Consider the following 17,500-nt stretch of genomic DNA (forward strand, 5'->3'; position numbering starts at 1 on the left):
TAATAAAGTAATGCACAGAAGGATATAAAAGTATGCATGTATGCATATATTTATATGCATATGCATATGCATATATATATATATATATATGTTAAAGTACGAATAATAATAATAATATTAATAATATTAATAATAATAATGATAATAATAGTAATAATAATAATAATAATAATAATAATAATAATAATAATAATAATAAAATAATTTCAACTAAAGTAAGATATTAGAGATAGATATTTAATGATAGAAAACTAATGGAATTAGTCGATCGTATTTGTAACATTGATTGGAAAACCATTGAACCATTGTTATTTAAAATAACCTAATTTAGTGTATCGCCAATGAGATCTAGATTGGTAAGCTATGTGTCAGAATTAATGCTGGACATCGATAATGGTTTCCAACACGACAGATCGAAAAGCCTTTTGATGGATCAATGCGCTACACTCTCTCTCTCTCTCTCTTTCCATATAGATAGAAGATATAGGATAGTAGGAATGATATCAAGCGTTTGGTAAAAAATACGAGGTAAATTTTAATCCCTTGTTAAATCAATGATGCGTTATCATGAACAATTTATCGAGAAATTCGTCGATTTTATCGTCGTTCATTTCGTAATCAATGTTCTCTTTACCTCCCCCCCCACCCCGCCTATCTCTCTCTCTCTCTCTCTCTCTCTCTCTCCCTCTTTCTCTGCTAATCTTTTTCTTCCTTCATCTTTGTCTTTCAATTATTTTCACGTCAGTACGTCACTTCTAATCAGAGAAATCATAAAAATGTAACAATTGATGGTGGGCGAAATAAACGAAGACGGCCATGGCGATGATGATGATGGCAACCCATTGATGATGATGATGGTGATAATGATGATAATAACAGTAGTATTAGTAATAGTAATAATAATAATAATAGTAGTAGTAGTAGTAGTAGTAGTAGTAGTAGTAGTAGTAGTAGTAGTAGTTGAAATAGTAGGGCGTTTACATCGACGCTAATTAAAATTTTATTCGAAATCGCGTTTGCCATGCTTTGTCCCTTTGTGTGAACGGAGTTTCGTATATGCCATGTGCACAAGAACGATTCTAATTAATGAAATAATGGGGAACGTGATAATAATCGAACTCTCTCTCTCTTTCTCTCTCTCTCTCTCTCTCTCTTTCACTGTTCTACTCTATACTCTCTTTCTATTGCACTAAAGAGAATAAAGAGAGAGAGAGAGAGAGAGAGAGAGAGAGAGAGAGAGAGAGAGAGAGAGAGAGAGAGAGAGTTAAAATACACAGATAATTACTCTTATATACAAATACGTATGTGTATAATTATACGTATGTATTTGTGTTGTGCATTATATTATAGGAATATTAATATTAATATTAATATTAACATTAATATTAATATTATATATTTTTAAAAATAAATATATTTTATTTCTCGTTATCAATGATATTATCTACGTCATGGAAAATAACAATTAGTATGATGAATCGGTTTTCTTTATTCATCATGTTAATCATGTATATATATATATATATATATATATATATATATATATATATATATATGTGAAATAATATACGTTAGAGAAATCCCCAATTTAAGCGGATTTTCGTAACGTGATATTAACGAAAGCAAAGAGAAAGAGTGACAGAGAGATTAACAGAGAGAGAGAGAGAGAGAGAGAGAGAGAGAGAGAGAGAGAGAGAGAGGGAGAGAGAGAGACAGAGAGAAAGAGAGAGGAAACAGAGAGAAAAAGATAGAAATAAATAGAGATAGAAAGAGAGTCTTCAATGATGGAAGAGTATATCATTCGAGTATAGCAATGCCTTTGATGCCGTATCGTTTCGCAAATAAATCTAACTAGAAACATCAAATATAGGTTGTCTACATCTATCTTCGCATATTACCTCCTACGTTTTCAGTAGCGATGATACGTTACGTTGATATATAGATATAATTTAAGAGAGAAATAGAAAGAGAAAGAGAAAGAGAGGGAGAGAGAGAGAGAGAGATGTATACAGATATATATATATATATATATGTATGTATGTATGTATGTAAATGTAAATACATATATAGGTAAATATGTATACATATAGTAGCAATAAGTTGATTTTCAAGAGAGCAAGGAACGTTTATTTGCTAAGGTCGGTCACTCGTTGAATCATCGTTTCAAGATCTGAGTCACGGAACTTCATTTAGAAATGGAGAATACATATATTAGATATGTTTAGAGAAAGAGAGAGAGATAGATAGATAGATAGAGAGAGAGAGAGAGAGAGAAAGAGAGAGAGAGAGAGAGAATCCCTACTCTCTCTCGGGCAAACTTCATTTAGCTCTGAGTAAACTCGAAGAAAATATTCCGAGAATGAGAGAGATCTTTACAAGTGGAGAAGAAGGATAGATGGATAAGATCATCTCTTTTGTAAACGGGAATTTCAACACCTCGTTTCATCCTTTAAATTTATGGCCATTATTCGCACATTAAATGCAGATAAGTATTATTATTCGTGCGTGTGCGCGTACGTGAGTATGTGCAAAAAAAAAAAAAAAAAAAAAAAAAAAAAAGAAAAAAAAGAAAAAAAAAAGAAAAACAAAAAAGAGAAGAAATGGAAAACAAAAAGCAAGAAACAAAAATCTTACGCGAACTCGTTTTAATTAATATCAAAGAAAGATATTGTTAATAATTAAATCGTAAATATATCGTGGATACGTAACGTCGCATAAGTAATAATAAAAATGAAAAAGGTCAATAAGGAAAAAAAAAAGAAGGGAGAAAAATGAAATAAAATTATGAACGATCATTAGCGTAATAATATAATTGATTATATTAATAGAGAATTATTATTTAAAATAGGTATACAATTAATATTACTTTTATATATAACTTATTTTCTTATTAATTAATTTTCTTATTAATTAATATATATATATATATACTAAATTAATATATATATAGTATAATTATAATATAATTATTTTATAATATAATATATTTATAATTTATATTATATTAATTAATTATACATATATATATATATATATATATATATATACATATACACGTATATTAAATGTTTTTAAATAGAATTTTCATTATTGTTCGATTATCTTCGTACGAATAACATCACAAACGTAACGAAATTAGGTTTCTACTCTAAGATGTAAAAGTAGGTCGTTCAAGGACGTTCTGTTTCGAAGATAATCGATTTTCACTCTCATTCTCTCTCTCTCTCTCTCTCTCTCTCTCTCTCTCTCTCTCTCTTATACGTGTTCGATTTTCCTCGAAGGTCTCTTCTTGGATGGTGAAGGGAAGCAATCGAAGTGAACGAGCTTTCGTCTGGCAAAGGAGCAGCTAATGCCTCCACTACTTTCGTGGCTTGGATCGAAGAGGATCGCAATAAATCGCGAGGCTCCTTATCAATTCGACTGGCAGCCGGAGCTCTTAACGGCTGTGGAAATCTACGCTCTTAGGAAAGTTAGGCGAGTTCTACTTTCCAAAGGTGATACATTTTCGAGAGTCCTTCTTTTTTTTTTCCTCTAACCCATCGGAAAAAACTCTTTTCTCACGAATCCTAATCTTATTTTACCTATTGAACTCCTTTTTCTTTTATATTATCTCGTATAAAAGAGAAAGATACAGAGAGAGAGAGAGAGAGAGAGAGAGAGAGAGAGAGAAAGAGTTACGAGTTTAATTAATCTAATAATATCTTTAATTAAATTTATATCCTATCGAATTTATTAAATAAATATAAATAAATTTATATTTATATAAATAAAAATATATAATATATATATATATATATATTAATATATATAATAAATAATTTTATTCATATAAATATAAATAAAATTTATATAAATAAATTTATATTTATCCGATAAATTTATATTTAATCGATCCCTATTCGATGGTCTTAATAAAAAGTATTCATATGAAAAAAAAAAATATTAAGATTCTATGGCTAAATGAAAAAAAAAAAAAACAACAATATTCGTCGTTTATCGTTAGATCAATTTCTAATCTTTCGTCTTATGGGATTATAGTATTATGAGATTATATAAAATTGATCGTTTTTATGAATTTACTTATAAAACGAATTATTGGAAAATTGTATACTTTGAACTTAATTAGAAATAATTTGAAATAATTGCTATGTAATATATATTCGACGATATATCGTCCAGGAAATTATTGTTAATATTTTAAATTGTTTTAAATCGATTTTAAACTGTCGTGTGATTTTGTTGAAAAGAAAAATGAAAAAAGAAAAAGAAAAAGAAAAACAAAAAAAAAACACCAAAGGAAAAAGAAAAAAGAAAAGAAAAGAGAGGAAAGAAAAAGGGAAAGTCAATTTATTTCACTTAGGTCTATTAGGAGATGCAAACGGTGAGTCTTTTCTTGAAAATTTCAACTTGTTAAATCTTCTATGTAGTTCTAATTAGCTTGAAAAACTTGAAAAAGATCAAAGAAGAAAGATGAAAGTTTTTAATGCTTATAATATAATATTACTAAGCACTCATTGACGTTCGGTAAGTGATTGTCCTTGTTTTTTATGGATGAAAAAAAAAAAAAAATCATAAATCCACATCTTAATACACAGCTTTGTCGGTGATCCGAAATTCTAAAAGAATGTTTTGTTTACATCAAAGTTTACCTTTGAAATATCTCGAATATTTTTAATAAACCATTTTAAAATAATATATATATATATATAAATAAAAATTATAAATGTCTCGAATAAAGTGTATTTGAGAAAATAAATTTTATTTTAGAATATTCACAAATATTAATATACAATTGTTTTCGTACAATTATGGTACATAAATTGTATAGGATAATAATGGATTATTCGAACAATAGCATTCAAAAAAATTATTACATTTTGTAATATATATAAATATTAATTTTAATCGTTTCGAGATTATTACGATGTATGAATAAAATTTATCCGATGATGTATTTATCTCTCTTTTGTTTAGAGGATTGTCTATATCAAATTTTTTTTTCTTTTTTTTTTTTTTTTAATTAATAATAATTTATATATTATCTTATAAATTTGTTTTTCTTCTTTTTAGGTTAAATACTTAAATACATTTTATATATTTTCAATAAAGAATTTGAGTTAAATTTGTTTTCTTACGATATACTGACTCACTATAAGTATATATATATATATATATATATATATATATATATATATATATATATATATATATATAGAAAGAATTTTATTAAAATTTTATGAAATTAAAATTTTATAGAATTATTTTATAGAAAGAATTTATGTGAAAAGTATTTAAACTTTCGAATTTATAAAAAATATTCAAAGGACAAAATGACAATATAAGGGGTAGGATAAATGATTCTCATTCTAAGCCAACGAAAGAAGAAAAATAATAGAATGAACGATAGAAAAGATCTAAGGTATTTGGAAATTCAGTTCGTTCTTTCGAGTTTTTCGAATTCTCTAAGGGTTGTATATATAATGGGAGAGGCGGGGTTGTCGGTTAAGGGAGGTAAGTAAGTAAGTACGTAAGTACGTTGATCGAAGGCAAAAGGGAAGGTAGGTAAAAAGAAAAAATAAAAAGGAAAAGAAAAAGAAAAAAGAAAAGAAAAGAAGGGGATAGAGGTGGAAAAAAAGGGGGATGTGAAATGGTGTAAGAAGAGGGGATGAAAAACTAACTGGCCAATGGCGTCCTCTTTCTTTCTTCCTCTCTCTCTCTCTCTCCCTCTCTCTCTCTCTCTCTCTCTCTCTCTCTAAAGAAAAATATAAAGAAAAATAAATCTCTTTATAAATTTTCATCCCCCTTTTTTTTCATCCTCCGAACATTCACATAATTACAGACAAAATAGAAGAAAAAAGAAAAAAAAAGGGGAAAAGAATTAAAACAAACCATGTATTTCATTCGACTCGAAAAAAAAAAATAAAGAAAAAAAAAAGCAAGAAAGATGTCCAATGTTCTCTGGAAAAGAAGAGAGAAAAAGAAAAGGAAAAAAAGGAAAGGAATTAAAACAAGCCATGTATTTCATTCGACCATAAAAAAAAAAAAAAAAAAAAAAAAAAGAAAAAGAAAATGAAAATGAAAATGAAAATGATACAACGAAAAAGGAAATAACATCAAGAAAGACACTAGGATAAAAAGATGAAACGAAAGAGAAAAAAGATATCCGATGTTCTCTTTATAAAAAAAAAAAAAAAAAAAAAAAGAAAAAAAAAGAAAAAACCTATATATAACAAAATAATATTTAAAATATAACAGATAATATTTCCTCGTATCTCTTTTCATCACTTTTTTTCAACTTTCGAAGGGATACGAATAGATCGTGGATTGAGATAAAGAGAGGAAACAAAATTGAAACAACGACAGGACTTTGAGAGGAGATAGAAGAGAGAGACAGAGAGAGAGAGAGAGAGAGAGAGAGAGAGAGAGAGAGAGAAAAAAAGAAAAAAAAAAAAGGAAATAAAAAGAGAAAAAAAGTCATGAAAGAAAATGAGATAGATAGATAGAAAGATAGATAGGATGAATGGATGGATGGATGGATGGATGAATGGATGGATGAATGGATGGATGGATGAACAGATGGATATGTATAACCCGGCCAATGGGGTCGCATCGTTTCTTCGTAATTTTCGATTTAACCTTAACGCCTGAGATAATGGCCGACAGATATTCCGGCCACGTAACCTACAAGCTCGAATTTCCGTTTGCTGGAGGAATACGATCAGCGTCGAAACATCATAACGGCATACGTGGATACGTGTTGTCTATATATCGTTCTCTCTCTCTCTCTCTCTCTTCCTATTTCTATCTCACATAGTCTCTTGCGTTCTCGTCTGACCCCATTAACGTTGGTGGTCCGCATTATCGTCGCATTGATATTAGGTACATACGTTTCTAAAAGCATCGAGAATAGAACACTGCTCCGGGATCAAAGGCATTATCAAACGGATATTCCAGCAGATTATTATTATAATGACTTTGAGAGATCATTGAACATAATGTTTCGAACGTTACGATACGTACGACGTTATCAAATATATCCAATTCTATAATAATACGTATACATATATATATATATATATATGTGTGTGTATATGCATGTATCTCGATTAATCGGATGTAATAATTATTCGATTAGTTTTCAACGATAATTTATTATTATTATTATTATTGTTATTATTATTATTTACCTTCTCGTTCCGGCAACTTCGACGACCTTACACCGGCTACGACTCCACCAGAATGGCGTTAATGTCCAATAGGAACTGCTAGCACTCCTTGCCCAACCTTCCTCTGGAAACAATAGGACCTGTAATGAAAAAAAAAGAGAGAAAAGAAAAGTAAATAAATAAATAAATAAATAAATAAATAAATAAATAAATAAAGAAAGAAAGAAAGAAAGAAAGAAAGAAAGAAAGAAAGAAAGAAAGAAAGAAAGAAAGAAAGAAAGAAAGAAAGAAAGGGAAGAAAATTAAAATTGAAATTAAAATTAAAATTAAAATTAAAATAAAGATAAAGATAAAAATTTATATTTAAGTAAGATCACGAAAGGAAGAATTAACTTATTAATTTTATAATCGTAAAATCGTATTGAAAGAATTATCGATATATTTATATGTATGTATTACAAGGGTGGATTATTTTCTATCCTATTTTTTTTTCTTTTTTTTCTTTTTTTTTCCTCTCCCATTTTTCCTTATCTCGCAATAATAATATTTCACGCTTTCATACGAAAATTTAGCCTATTTTCTTTTTTTATTTTATTATTTTTTTGGTTTTTTTTTTTTAATTCTTTTTCCTTTTTTTTTCTCCCTCTAAGACAACCCACCCCTCCCCCCCGCCCCACTCCCCACCCATTGAGAATTCTTACTACTTGCTTTTATTTTTTTTATTTTTTTCTTCGATATCCTACTATCGCGTGCAGAAGAAAAAGAATAAGATAGATAGATAGATAGATAGATAGATAAGAGGAAAAGAGAGAGAGGGAGAGAGAGAGAGAGAAAGAGAAACATGCGAGCAGAATATTGAAATACCCTAGGGCCTCTCTCCCTCTCTCTTGCTCTCTCTCTCTCTCTCTCTCTCTCTCTCTCTCTCTCTCTCTCTTCGTCACTCTGTCTCTGTCTTTCTACTTTACGAACGTAAACGAGCTAGAATAGTGAATATATGTGTATGTACGTGCATGCATGTATTCTATATGTGTGTACTCATGTATATATATGCTTGTATATATGTATGTGTGTGTGTGTGTGTTTGTGTGTTCCTGTGTATGTACGTGTAGATGTAAGTGCATACGGATTGTCAGAGAGTTACAGAGCAGTAGTACCAGCAGCACGTTTCAGGCATCGCGCTTCACGAAACCTGCTTGCACAATGTTCCCTTACTCGGTGTGCTGCTTGCCTTTTGTACTCCATCGTTCGCCAAGGATGAACGAAAAGAAAGAAAGAAAAAAAGAAGGAAAGAAAGAAATAAAGAAAGAAAAGGCTTTTCAATTTCTTCAACGCATGACTTTCGAATTTCTCCTGTGTATGATCACTCGGCGAAAGTATCGGAGTTATCTTTTGCACGTACCAATAGGAACAGAAAGATATGAACCAAGGAAGAAAATAGATCTCTTCTTTTTTTATTTTTTTTTTCAGCCCTCTCTCATTTCGTTTTTTCTTCTCTTTTTTCGAATTTTTTGTTTCTTGTTTTCGTTCTTTTTTTTTTTATTTATTTTCTTTATTTTTTTAATCTTTCCGAAATAACTTGAGCGACACGCAAGAAAGCTTAATACACACGGTACACATAACTTATTCGATCTGACAATTACGTAAGTTAAAAGAAAAATAATTCTAATCGATTAGAATCTATGAAGGAGTGTATATATATATATATATACATATATTGTATAAATGATATCCTATGATTCAATCGTACGACATGTCGAAGATAATTGAACGTTTATATAATGGATATATTCTGATATTTATTAAAGGGAAAAATCAATGTTGTTGATATTATTTCTATGTCAACGTAATATTTCTTCTAAGAAAAATCTATTTCATTCGATCAATCGAACGAGGCAACTATCAAAAGAAATCACTAATCAATTGGCGATCGATTCAATTTAAAAATAAATATCAAAGGAAACAATAACTTTGTTTACAAAAGAAATCCGTAGTTCGAACGAAGTTCAATGAATCCTCCCATCGTCGATTATCCTCAAATATTATATTTACGTCGGATGGAAGTAAAACAATAGAGATAAACAATATCGATATTGTTAAGAGAGAATGAAAGAGAGAGAGAGAGAGAGAGAGAGAGAGAGAAATAAAAAGAAAAAAAAAAGGAACAATAGTCGACTAACTTTATCGTGAAATCAATTCGCCTTGCTCGAGCGCGCATTAGCTTCACCGTAGAAAGAATACAAGGGGTAGTGGGAAGGAGGGTGGGTAGAAAAAAGGAAGCAAAAGAAAGAAATAAAAAAAAATAAGGTAAAAGAAGAAAGAAAAGAGAGAGAGAGAGAGAGAGAGAGAGAGACTCTCGTTCTGCATCGAATATTTTCTTCGTGTCAGCGACTTTCCTTAACGTTTTGACTTTTCCCCGATAATCTTAGATATCTACTAGGGCGAATACCGCTTCGAAGTTATGCCAAGTCGAGAATTTTCATCAGTCAAGGTAAGATTCATCGCGGAAGAAAGTAAAGGATGAAGTAGTAGAAAAGGGGGTAGAAAAAGGGGTAGGTAAGATAGGTAGATAGGTAGGTAGGTGGTAGGTAGGTAGGTAGGTAGGAAAAAGGGATTGGGTTGAATTGAGATTGGGGTGTGGGGTTAGGATGAGATGTTGGATGCTTGAAGTGGGGAGAGATAGAGGTAGAGAGAGAGAGAGAGAGAGAGAGAGAGTTAAGGGGGGAGGGGCGGGGATGACGGAAGAACGGGGTTTTGGAGAGGGTGCTTGATCGAATCCCGAATTACCGCAGGATGTCTCGTTGCCAAAACTTCTTAATTCGTCGTTTTGGAACGACAGGAACGAAAACGGTTGGAAGGAAGAGCACAGGCCTCGAAGACGATTTACTCTCCTGCAGTAGACGATGTTAAAGAGAGGAAGGATGAGGAGGATGTGGAAGAAGAAGAAGGAGGAGGAAGAGGAAAAGGAGGAAGGAGAAGGAGGAGGAAGACGACGACGACGAAGGGGAGGGTTTGAAGAGAGAATGAGGGTGGAAACACGTAGCAATGCACGTCGCGATTTTATCGACTCCCATGGAATTGCATTCGGCCCACGTAAACAGAAATATCCAAAGAGAGAGAGAAAGAGAGGGAGAGAGAGAATGAGAGAGAGAGAGAGAGAGAGATCCTGGCACAAGACCCTTTTATCCTCTATACCGTTTCCCAAGTTCTGCAAGATTTAACAAATTCGTGAGAGAGAGAGAGAGAGAGAGAGAGAGAGAAAGAGAGAAAATTTAATACACTGGAAGGACATTCTTCGAACGAAATAACGAAATATTTTTTTCGGAATTTTCAAATTAATCTTCAACAATGACATTTTACAAATCGATCAAACTCTATCTTGCCCATGTATATAATATAATATAATATAATATAATATAATACATAATTATAAATGTATAATATATAATTATATAATTATATATATAAAATATAATTTTTATATTATATATTTATATAATTTATATATATATATATATATGTATATAATTTTTATTAATTCAATCGAAAAATTTAATATTTTTCTGGATTTATATACATACATATATATACTGTATCGATAAAAATTTCGAATAGAACGAAAGAAGTAGAAAAAAAAAAGAAAAGAAAAATCTTGCCTTTGAATCGAATCGATGTAATCGACACGAAGTTCCCCTCCTCCCTACTCCCCAACGCCTCTCAAAGCCAAAGAATTGGAATAAACGGTGCGAGAAAGTGTAAAGAGAAAAATAAAATGACTATGTTGGATAGTCGTTTTATTTTTCTATTGCATTATTCAGGGTGATTTCCTCTTTTCATGAGGATCTAGCCAGTAGATAGGTAGGTAGGTAGGTAGGTAGGTAGGTAGGTAGGTTTCAACGAGAGAAAAGCAGACAGGTTTTCTCGACGTCCATAGAGCATTTAAAATCGAAAAGGGGTTTAGAAATGCAGCCAATGTGTGGCTCACGAATCGCTAAAGTATTCAGAGACCAGGAAACAATCCCAAATGAACTAACAACTCGGTGCTCTACCTGCCAATTATTTGCTCGCAAACTACCATCGAAATTCACGTGATTACGACTGTATTTTGGTACGTTTCAATCCGCGACGGATAAAATCCACCGTCGCTGACCGATCGATCGAACGATCGAACGATCGAACGATCGATCGATCGATCGATCGGCCATTATCGATATAGTATCACTAGTTTAACTACTAAAACATCGGCATCATCGCCATTACCGGTTTGCGCCATCACCGATCGATTCGATTTTGCACGAACGTACGGCAACGATTATCCAGACCGTTTCCCGGAAACGTTTATTTTTCGTAATGGCCTCAACAGCCTACGGTTTATGGTGAAGAGAACGCAAATACCATTTAAAAATTCTAAAACGATAAAATATAATATTTCATATACATCGATACATATATATATATATATATATTTATATACACAATACACGTAGTTTATATACAAATACACGTAGATTTAATCGCTATCAGGAGAAAAAGGAAAAACATTATTTCAAAAGTCGTTTTATCATACTTTTATAAATATACTTAATTATCGGTGTTGTCATTGTTTTATCGTATTATTGCATTCGATGTGAACAATATTCACGTGTGAAATGCATTTAGAAATGCAATTATTGCACCTAACCACGAGCTAGAGAGTACCGCACCGTAAATTTGGTTGCGTCTTAAATAATAACACGTCCTTCCCATTGCATACGTACTCACTACCGTTCATTCATTCACTTATTTACTTACTTACTTACTTACTTATTTACTTATATTTCGTAACGCGAAATAATCTATTTTAAATAACTTATCGTAAATATCAGAAATAATAAAATCGTGCATTTCAAGTAGGTGCGAATTATTTTCATACATTAGATTGAAATGATTGAAAAAAAAAAAAAAAAATATATATATATATATATTTTTTTTTTAAATTATGATTCATTCCTTTTTCTTTTTTCTTTTTTCATACTTTCCAACATCATTAAATTCGCGTTATTCATTAACGCGTTAAACTTTAATGCGCAATCCTTTAATAAAAATTGTTTGGTAAAACTTACGAATACGAACGAGAAGAAAAGAAAAAAAAAAAAAAAAAAAAGAAAAAAAAATGAAAAGAATAAAAAATAAAGGCCAAAACAAAAAGAAAAGAACTCTCATTCATTTAAACCTACTGCCTAAACTCTCGTTAATACGAAAACATATATGCTTTTCAATGTATGCGTGTATATATATATATATATATATAAATAAATATATATATATATATATATATATATATATATATTTAATGGCTCGAACGTAGAAAGTTGAGAAAAGACTCCGAAGGTTTTGCACCCTCGTGATTTCAACAAAGTCTACTACATTCGTGTTACCCTCCCACCCTGTTGAGCTCTTTTCAAAACCCGAGATTCGTATACGTTCACCCATTCATATAAACATACATACATACATACATACATACGTACATACAAACGTACGTACGTACGTACATTCATACATCTATAATACATACGCTTGTATAAAAAAAAAAAAAAAAAAAAAAAAAAGAAAAAAAAAAAGAGAACCGTGTACACATAGATAAATACGTCTATGGATAATACATATACGTTGCGTACTAAATGAAAATAATTACGAAAATACCCCTTGGCTTGGATATCTCAAAGGGAAATAGAAAGAGCACACGCAATTACGAATATTGCCGTGTCTGTAAACCGATGCTGACTCGACTCGGTTCATACCATCCAGTACGAAGAGTATCGTTGCTTCGTTTCATCTAATACATTCGTGGCTTGCCTTGCCTCTGTTCATTCCTCCCTCCCTCCCTCCCTCCCTCCCTCACACTCACCCTTCCACCTATCCAACATCCGCCTACTCGCTCGCCTTTATCATTCTCCATAACCTGCTTGGTTGAAATAACCATAACATTCGCCTACCATGTTCTCTTTGCGTTTCCATATAAAAAAAAAAAAAAAAAAAAAGAAAAGAAAAAGAAGAAGAAGAAGAAGAAAGAAAAACATAGAAAAATTGAAAGAGAGAAGGGGATAGGGGAATATACATATACCAAACGAAGAAATGGACGATAAGCAGACATGTCCTTGCTTCTAATTCGTAATGAGAACAAACAGATTTATTTCTTTTCTTTTCTTTTATCTTTCTCTCTCTCTCTCTCTCTCTCTCTCTCTCTCTCTCTCTCTTTCTCTCTCTCTCTCTCTCTCACTCTCTTTCTCCCTCTCTCTATGTGTGTGTCTATTTCTCTCTGTCTCGCTCTTTTTCTTTTTCTTTCTCTCTTTTTTATTTTTTTTTTTTTGGTGCTTATTACAATATTCAGTTATAAAAAAAAAAGGGAAAAGAAGAAAAGATTTAATAAGCAAGTCTTTTGATGATAATTACGTTTTTTTCTTTTTTTATTCTTCCTTTAAAATGACGATTTTTATTATTTTTTTCTCTTTAGATTTGCTATGATAATGGGAGCAAAGAAAAAGGTAAAAAGAAAAAAAAAATAAATAAATAAATAAGTAAATGTACAAAGCTGTATCACTGAATGATCCTCGACCGACCTTCAGTTTCGAATAATTTTTTTATTTTTCATTTTTTTTCCATCCCCACACCCCCCCCCCCTCTCCGACAGAAAAACTTTCCTCTTGTAAATAATTACAAAGATTTGAAATTAAAAGTTATTTCATTATGAATTAATGTTTTCTTTCTAGTTTTCTTTGCAATTCTATTTCGCAAAAACAAATACAGACACACACACACACACACACACACACACACACACATACACAGAGAGAGAGAAAGAAAGAGAAAGAGAGAGACACAACGCTTTTTATATTATTTTATAATAAAATAAATTAATGAAGTGGAAAGCGTCGAAATCAACGAAACATTGAATATTATCGAATCGTTTTTTCTTTATACATACAAAAAAAAAATACAAAAAAAAAACATAAAAAAAAATCTATTTCTGTCGAATAAACACGAAGGAAAAGAGAATAATAATAATAATAATAATAATAATAATAATAATAATAATAAAACATGGATATATAAAATTAATGGAATTCAATTTATCCCGCGCGAAATAAAAAGCGAGAGGAGGTGGGGGATGGGGATAGGGAAAAGGAAAAAGAGAAGAATAGAGAAAAAAAACAAGAAAAAAAAAAAAAAAGAAGACATAAAAATCAGCACGGGGTAATTTTTAAAATTGGTGCTGGTAAAAGAAAAGAGTGAATTAAATATTGCGTTAAAGAGTACGCAAGTATATAAAAGAGAATTCTATAAAAAGAAAAAAAAAAAAAAAAAAGAAAAAAATTCGAGCCGTCCGAATTTTGGTATTAGTTAATTCTCTGACTTACGAAAATTTCTCTTGTAATTCTCATAATTATCTGTGCGCTAATGAAATAATAATAATAATAATAATAATAATAATAATAATAATAATAATAATAATAATAATAATAATAATAATAATAATAAAAGAAAAAAGGGAAAAAGAACAGCAAAAGAAAAGAAAAGAAAGAAACAAAAAGAGAGAGAGAAAGAGAAAAGAAAACAGAAAATGAAATAAAATTGTCGGATTCGAGAGATCTAACACAAACGTGTTGCCTCCTGGCAAACTTTTCTGTCCCCTCCGCATACCCCTCCTCACAACGCTATCACCATTTTCTCCCTATTTTCGTTTCTATTTTCACGCGCATCGCAATATGTTCCTTCCTCGTTCCGTTCTGCCTTCCGTTTTATATATATATATATATATATATTTCTGTCTGTCCGTCCGTCTGTCTGTCTGTCTATCTATCTATCTGTGTATCTTGCAGATGTACATGTATGTGCATGTGTGTATATATGTGTGAATACATGTACATAAAAGTCTGGTACATCGAAAATTACGTAGTATGTTTTGAAAGAACTAGTCGGAGTGAGGGGTAGAGGGTAGAGAGGGGTTGGTAGGTAGAGTGGCATCGTCGTTAATGAAAAGAATTAAAAAGAAAGTAAAAGAGAGAAAAGAAAAAAGGAGGAAGGTGAAAAAGCGACGTTTCAACGTCAATGATTATATATATATATATATATATATATATATATATATGTGTGTGTGTGTGTGTATGTGTATGATAATTTTTAATTTAATAAGCAAAAGTATGAATGAACGAAAATATACGAAAACGTACGAACCCTTATTCCATCGTTACGTTTTTTTCGTAAAAACTAATATGAAGACTTTAAGATCCTTCTAACTAACACACCGTCTCTAATCGTTGCACCAAAAAAAAGAAAGAAAGAAAGAAAAAAAGAAAAAAAAAAAAGGAAAATCAATCGCCGACGTTGACGATAAAAACAGCAAAACAAGAGAAGTAACAAAAAGAAAGAAAGAAAGAAAGAAAGAAAGAAAGTAAAGGAGAAGAGTAGGACGACTAAGAGAACGATTATTATTACTCTTTTTTAATAAACGTGTTGCCAGTGAGGAAAAAAAAAAACACCTCCTTCCTCCTCTCCCCTATCCCCCCCCCCCCCCGCCCATACCTCGTGCTACATGAAACTTCATCGATTTCTTTCTATCTTTATTTTATCTATTCGTTTGTCTTTTCTCTATCTCTTCATCGAGTTATAATATAGGTAATAAAAAAAAGAAAGAGAAAAGAAAAAAAGAAAAAGAAAGAGGATTAAAAAAAAAAAAAAAAAGAAATAAATAAACGGATAAATAAATAAATAAACTAAAAAGAAAGAAGAGAAGAAGAGAAAGAAGAAGGATAAATAAATGAAAGAGGAAAGTAAATGGAAACAAAAAAAAAAACAAAAAAAAAACAAAAAAAAAAAAAACAAAAAATCCCCGACAATTACGGGAAACATTTGATGCAATTTCATCGAATCAAACTCCAGTCGCAATTAATAACTCCAACCCCCTCTACCCCCGAAGCTTCGTTATTATTATACATATATATATATATATATATATATATATATATATATATATATGTATTTCTTCTTACTTCATTAAATATTTTAGTATATAAATACATATATATTTAAAGATAGAGAGAGAGAGAAAGAGAGAGAGAGAGAGAGAGATATGTTGATATGGGTGTTGCTGATTGGTCGCTATGGTTAAAGGAAAATCAAGACTAGAAGATGTTGATGAGTATGTTCGATTATGCGAGTAGATCGACGACGACGACGATGACGACGACGACGACGACGATAACGACTACGACACGGGTCGCGTTTATATCAAGCTGAATGCCACTGATTGAATAAGTGGATCTTCATGCGAGGCCGGCTCGTCATCATGTCCCTTTTCTCCTCTCTTCTCTCTCTGTCTCTCTCTCTCTCTTCTATCCTTCTCTCGTTCGTGATTTTACCTCGTCATTGCTTCTCTCCTCTACGGCATCAACCAAGCTACTGTCATTCACCTATGCCTCTCACATTCCTTTTATACTCGACACCGTCAATGTCGTTTGCACGACCTATCTCGTATCATTCTCACTATCTCTATTTATTTCTCTTTCTCTATCTCTCTCTCTCTCTCTCTCTTTTTCTCTCTCTTTCTTCTATCATATATCCATTCCATTTCATTCCATTCCATTTCATCATGGAAGTGACATTAAAATTCTTGAAAATTGTAGTGAACCCGGTGCAACTCTCCGGAAACGATAAAATTATTTCTAATAAATTTCCTATTTTTCTTTTTTATTTTTTTTTTTTTTTTATTTATTTATTTATATATTTATTTATTTATTTTCATTTGGACCGCGAATTACGTACGTTTTGATTTCGATATAAATGAAAAAGAATAAAAGGAGATAAAAATTAGTGGGAAAAAAAAACCAATCATCGTAAATTTTTATGACTATTCGATATACGAAAAAAAGAAAAAAAAGAAAAGGAAAAAAAGAAAAATAATACGTGAAATGTTTCCTGTACTTTTCTTTTTTTTTCTTCCCTCCCTCCCTCCCTCCCTCCCTCCCTCCCTCCCTCCCTCCCTCCCTCCCTCCCTTCCTCTCTCACTCTTTCTCTCTCTCTCTCTTTTCCTTAACTAACACATACTTAATGACGATTTCGAGAAAAGAAAAAAGATAAAAAAAAAAAGCAGAAGGAAGGGAAAAGGGAAAAAAAAAATCAAATCAGAAAAGATAAGAAAAGACGAATGGTTAAAGATTTAAAAAGTGTGGCGAGGGGGTTGGGTAGTGGGGTGGGTTGGGGTGAGAGAGGGAGGAAAATACTTTCCGGATTGAAATATTTCTACGAAAGAAAGAGAGAGAAAGAGAGAAAGAGAGAGAGAGAGAGAGAGAGAGAGA

The 17,500-nt window shown here is 31.2% G+C and overlaps 1 protein-coding gene across 1 annotated transcript in view; it reads right to left on the bottom strand.

Annotated features, from left to right (window-relative positions):
• The window catches only part of LOC118449197 (uncharacterized), a 71,552-nt gene that overhangs the window by 14,850 nt on the left and 39,202 nt on the right, over window positions 1-17,500 (bottom strand). Inside the window, exon 2 of the mRNA XM_035883479.2 lies at window positions 7,188-7,306. Within this exon, the coding sequence (XP_035739372.1) occupies window positions 7,188-7,306 (119 nt within the window). The remainder of the gene's footprint in view (window positions 1-7,187; window positions 7,307-17,500) is intronic.

This window comes from Vespa mandarinia, chromosome 12 (assembly GCF_050613455.1).
Source record: "Vespa mandarinia isolate Hongniang chromosome 12, ASM5061345v1, whole genome shotgun sequence".
NCBI lineage: Eukaryota > Metazoa > Arthropoda > Insecta > Hymenoptera > Vespidae > Vespa > Vespa mandarinia.